General features: G+C 32.1%; 1 protein-coding gene across 1 annotated transcript; it reads left to right on the forward strand.

The window, feature by feature from the left end:
• Positions 1-4,180: 4,180 nt before the first annotated feature.
• RO3G_09000 (uncharacterized protein) lies at positions 4,181-4,730 on the forward strand (the record flags this gene model as incomplete). Its single annotated transcript, XM_067663585.1, has 3 exons — positions 4,181-4,385; positions 4,462-4,596; positions 4,666-4,730. The coding sequence occupies 3 exons, from the start codon at positions 4,181-4,183 to the stop codon at positions 4,728-4,730; spliced, it is 405 nt and encodes a 134-aa protein (XP_067519686.1).
• Between the last annotated feature and the right edge of the window lie 1,270 nt (positions 4,731-6,000).

Genomic DNA, 6,000 nt, shown 5'->3' on the forward strand with positions numbered 1-6,000 from the left:
TTTTCATCCTCTCGTCCGTTTCGGTGATGACATGAACAGGTGCGCTGCTCATACCAAAAGCTTGCCATCTCAGACAATCGAGTGCCTCCAACGACTCAGAGACCAACCGTAAGTTATGGTCAAGACCAAACGATGATTCTAAATCGCGACTTGTTGATCGCTTTTGATGGTCGAGTTGAGCGCATGGTATGGATGTTTCTTGTCTTTTATAGAATGATTTAATTATAAAAGTCGATGGCAAACGTTATGAATGATTTTTCTGTGAACTCAAACAGCAGAGCTATCGTCGCTTGCACTCTAAGCATCTAGCAATGTCCCAACGTTTAAATTCCCCATATTTGAATTTTTCATAGCAACTGATTCTGTCACGTTCCGATATATATCACTTTTGATGGCAAGAAATGATTGGACAAGCTCATGTTTGTCTCTAATTAGCTTGAATACTTGGAGTTGGACAAGTAAGTTGAATAGGACAGGCTTGGGCTATTGAATAATTCTAACATACTACTGATGATTAATATCATAGTTTGAATGCTTCGATAACCATGTTTATTATACAGTTAAAGCAACGTAATCCAATATAAACATCAATCGAAACATGAAGCAATCCCATTTTCTAAATCTGTAAACATTCACTAGAATTGTTTTTTTTAAAAAAAAAAAAAAAAAAAAAAAGCTCTGCCGCTTAATCAAGATATATGCATAAGAAAGGGTGTATTTTAATGATCTGTGTGCATCCTTTAGTACCGACAAATAATAATATCAAGAGCATGAACATGTCGCGAAAATAATTACGCTATTTATAGTTGGTATATCTCTAAAAGAAAAGACCGCTGTCACATATAAGAGCCTGTCACTAACATGTTATATGGTGTTTCAATAAGCTGTCTTTTCAAAGCATAAAAAGTACAATGTTCTCAGCATTCTGTTGTACAAATCGTCAATGACTTTAAACTTGCACTCAATAGGCAAAGATCCTTATGACTTTATCAAGGTATTCTTCATCCTTTGTGCTTTCCTTCAGCGCATTCGATTTTTTTTGACCCAACTACTCATCATATTTATAACACGCCAAGCCTTGTTCTGGAAGATGCTTATCGGTAGACTCCAAAGTTGAATGAACGATTTAATGCGGCGACAAAGAGCATAGGTTAACAAAAGGTCTTGCATAGAGTACTGCTTAACCGTGGTTTTTGTCATAATAAGCAAGTATGTTTTAATCAGAACAGGATGGACACTGCTGAGGATATCTATGATTGTATCATATGGCTAAGGGACAACAGTGGTCACTATGAATTTATATCCACACTGTGAGTAGTTTTAATTTAAGGCTCATGTTTTTATTCCTATCCGAACAATATTATTCAAATTGTCTTTTTTATTAAAGACAATATTCAAAAGACATAGTATGCAATTAATATTGAGTTTAGAAAGCACTTGTCAGAACACTATTTTTTATATCTATTACCTGATAATTGAATACATCGTTTACCTCTTGTTATCATTCATCCTAGATACCCGGCTGAGACCTGGGCTACATTTGAACAAATCCAATAAAAGATGTGCAATGAAAACCTAGGAACTACCTAGAAATACATACCTACAATAGTTTTTCCATAAGCCTAGTGTCATTTTTAAGTGAAAAACCATGATTCTTGAATACTTATTCATCTTTAGTATAGATACATCTTCTTTTTGTATGTAGAAAGTCAGGTTTAATACTATTAAAAGTTATATAGTTTTAGCAATATTGCTTTTTGTCTCTATCACCTACCAACCCTGCAGATGTTGTTAATTTGACACTGAGGATTTGAAAACCAGAATATTCAAAGCCAATCAATAGCATCCACAACATTTTAATGCGTTTTTTTTTTTTTTTTTTTTATGTAAAAAAAGCTTTTTTAGATGTCCCTGAAAGTCACCCATGCTTCCTGGAAGACTATATTGTGAGGGTATTTTTCAAGAATAGCAGTGCTTTCGACGCGGTCCCCTCATTTTTTTTTGGAGGGGAAGGGATGGATGGTGAAATATTTTGTTTCTGGAAATGGTTTAAATCTCGCTTTCCTGCTGATACTTTAACGCTTTCATTTGAATGATGTTTACAGTAAGTCACTTTATAATAACTTCAATAATAGACGAAAAGTACTTCTATACTTAAATCTGATTATCTGCGATCAACTTGCACATTTGATTGATAGAAAGTTTGTCAGAAATTCTTCTGAACTCAAGAAACTGTGCAGCTTCTTCACAGCTTACACCTCTTTCATTTGACAGCGCCTCAGTTTTCTTAAGTTTCTGTAGACAATGAACATAATATTAAATAGCAAACATTCAATAGTAAACAAAGGATAACAATGATATTATTATAAAAAATGAGTTCTTTATTATTCAATAAATGTTTTTTTTAAGAAAAAGCCTACAGCCCTATAATAGAAAAATAAGTAAATGCAAAAAATAATATTTTGTTTGTTTGAAGAAAGCTCATAGATCTTGGTGATATTTTTTAGCTTCATTATTCATCAGAAGTAGCAAATATTTCTATAATCATTGCTCTCTTTCCAAACAATTTTAGTATATTTACCTTTTATTATTGTCGAGAAGAAAAAAAAAACCAATTAAACACCCCTTGCTTTTTTTATAGGTTTTATAGTGGGACTGTTGAGTTATGAAAATTTTTTTTTTCCATCATTTCACTCACCGTAACACTTTTATCAAGGTGAGCCCCCTCTCCCTTTATTATTAGCAAAGATATATAAAATAACATCTTTTATTCTCCTCTGTTCTTTTTTAAAATTACAAAGTATCAATTATTTGAATAAAATAAAATAAAAAGAAATCTGAAAAGGCGTAAGCCACATTCTATCCATCCTTTCCTCTTTTCTCGCTATGATACATGAGATTTGCCAGGGCTGTTTAAGAAGGAAGCTTTTATTAAAAAGTTGAAGTTATTGAGAAAATCCAAAAGACACTTATATCAGCTTTTGGAGCAAAAGATTCGTATGACAAGCGTGAAATGATGATTGCACAAGGGAAGCTCATGATTTTCAAGAGCTGCATACTGCTTCTTTCTTTTCCATATATATAGAAATCCCGTTCTTCGGACAATCTGTCCTGTACAGACTATTGTTAATCAGAAGAGTGATAGTGCATTTGTTGTATACAAACGTAGTATAAAGCTTGAGCTAGATACCTACGTTTAAAATTTATTGCATTGTTGAAAGTTGTCATGTCAAAGCAGCAATGTATTTCAAATATAGAACGTTTAAAATCCCCAAGGAATATTCAGGTCAGTTCTTCAATAAAACATCGTACGCTCAAAAGAATCTGTAGCATTCGTGTAATAATAGGCTTTCAAGAATATATTTGCCTTAGCGTCAATTAAAAACGAAAACAAACAGACGTGTATGTTTATTTTGCAAAAATAACAATTGAAATGTAGCACGGAAAGCAGATATGTCGAAACAAAAAAAGCAATAAACAAAAGTAGATAAAGAATATTAAGTCACTATACATGAAGACAATAAAAAAGTATTATGTTTCACACAGGAACTCAAATTTAATTTACTTTGGCAATGATTAAATCTATGCATATAAAAGTCTGACATCTTTTTACAATAAAACGAATGGACTTGATTCGTTTGCATCCGTTTAACTGTAGCTCAGATAACAACGGAATACCTAGAAATAAATTAATGAAGCTAATCAATAAAACACAAAATAGGCAGACGTATTTGTGCTTTTGATTGATACAAATATGAATTACTAAATGCGCTAATATAAATCACTTTGAATAAATAGACAAGACATTAACATTCTTTATTGTAATTACAATAACTGTGTACATCTGATTATTCTTTATACAATATAAAAGAGGATATTTGCTGTTTTCTTTCTTGTCAACCTTGCAACAAAAACCATTGTAATAAAAGGCCTGTGACAATAAAAAATTTATTCTTTATAGCATATATTCATAATTGGACAAAGAAAGAAGATTTGATTACAAGTGCTGACAAGAAAAGCAAGAGAGAAAGATAGCATTTATATTTAAGACAGATAATTTGCTTTCATTATAGCCTGTAATGAGATCAAGATTGGATATAAAAACAGCTGTCTTTTTTTTTCCTTACTTTTTACGACATCTCACAACCACTTTCTCAAAGCAAAATCAAAAACGCATCAAATGAACAGATTGACTTTTATCTTGCTTTTGACTGTCTTTTCCTTTTGTATCATTCAAGAAACTGAAGCATTAGTTATCAAGAAGCGCAGTAAATTGCCCTTTTCTGGTAAAGGTACTTATTATGATGTTGGACCTGGATCATGTGGAGAATCTGATGATGATTCTGAAATGGTTGTTGCTGTCAACGTAAACCAAATGAACAATGGTAAGAAAGAATAGAAAGAAACAGAAAGAAAAAGAGACAGAGAGAAAGATTATAATAGACTGATTAAATTGAATAGGTGCAAACCCAAATATGAATCCTCACTGCAACAAGATGGTTAAAATTGTAGGAACAACTGGCAATGAAATTATTGCACGTATTGTTGATACTTGCCCCACATGCCAAGTCAATTCCTTGGATCTTTCGCCTACTGGTAAGTAAAAAAAAAAAAAATTGGTCTGACTCAAGTTTGAAATCTCATACGATTTATATTTTTTTTTAGTGTTTGAACAAGTCTGTGGTTATTTGGGACAAGGAACTTGTAAAATTAAATGGGGATTTATTTAAAGCATAAAAAAAAAAGCAATATTAGACTCATTAGAACAAATTTTAGACTTGAACTATTTTCAATAAAAATAAAGAATATGCATTGTAACTCTTTCTTCTAAGGACAATAAGAGATGGTATTGCTATTATTTTAGAGCAAACCCAACAGTCCCTATTAAAGTATTAAATTTATGGTTGCTATTAACTTGGACCCTATTAAAATTTCTACACTATATTTTTTAAAATTGACATGAGCTCTGAAGATGTTTATGTAGCTATAGCGGAATGATTCAGCAAATTTAAACAGTTTCAAAACGTAGCAAATTAGTATCTTCTTGCTTTGAAGGCTTTAATCTTGAATATGATGAAGAAGCCCACTATGTCAGGTCACTTTCTGGTCATAAAGTTGTCAACCGAGATCACATCGGGGATCATCTTCGTCTCATTGCAGATGGCTTCTTGTAATCATCAACCTATGATAAAAAAAACTTTTTGCTGCCGTTTCAGAATGCACCAAAGCGTGTTTATTGGTATTATTAAAGTCATTTAACTTAAGGATTACCGCTTTCTTCAGTATAAGTACAAAACTACTAACAAAACTAGATTTTTACCTTACCAGAAAATGGCGGCTGCCACCCACCAGATAGCTTATGAATATGGATATCACTCTATGAACTTCAAAATCTATGATTACTCTGTCAACTGCATAGATGGATATTTTCGTATGTCAGAATATTCAGCGATGTAGTTGAAGTTGTTTTGCTATGTTTATCATAGTAAAATTCAGCTTATTGCGTTCTTAATGTATAGAGAAGACAACTGAATGCATTCTGAGATGATATATAAGCGAGAAAGTTGAAGATCCATTATTAAGATGATTTACATATAGCATTACACCAAAGATAATAGTGTAACGCAGTGCAGCAAACTTTGGCAGCCTTTGACTTTTCTCTATCTAACTGGTTCAAATCCAGAAAAATATAAACAAATACGTGTGCATAATAAACATCACTCAAAGTAAATTTCTTTGTTTTCCTTTTATTTTACTTAACATCAAGAACAAGAATTCCCTTGAAGCGTATGCACTTCATTGTAATCCCTTTTATTTTACTTTACTCAAAACAGTTTGATCTACTTAACAAGATCTTGTGGTCATTTATTACAAGCGAACTTATATTCAATCTATTACTATTTTGGGAACCAAAGACTATCCAAAGCCTTGGTCTCAAGTCAAGAACCCTTTATAACAAGCCTAATTTATACTATAAAAACCTTATAAACTTCAACTTCA

The sequence above is a fragment of the Rhizopus delemar genome, genomic scaffold, assembly GCF_000149305.1.
Source record: "Rhizopus delemar RA 99-880 supercont3.6 genomic scaffold, whole genome shotgun sequence".
Taxonomy (NCBI): Eukaryota; Fungi; Mucoromycota; class Mucoromycetes; order Mucorales; family Rhizopodaceae; genus Rhizopus; species Rhizopus delemar.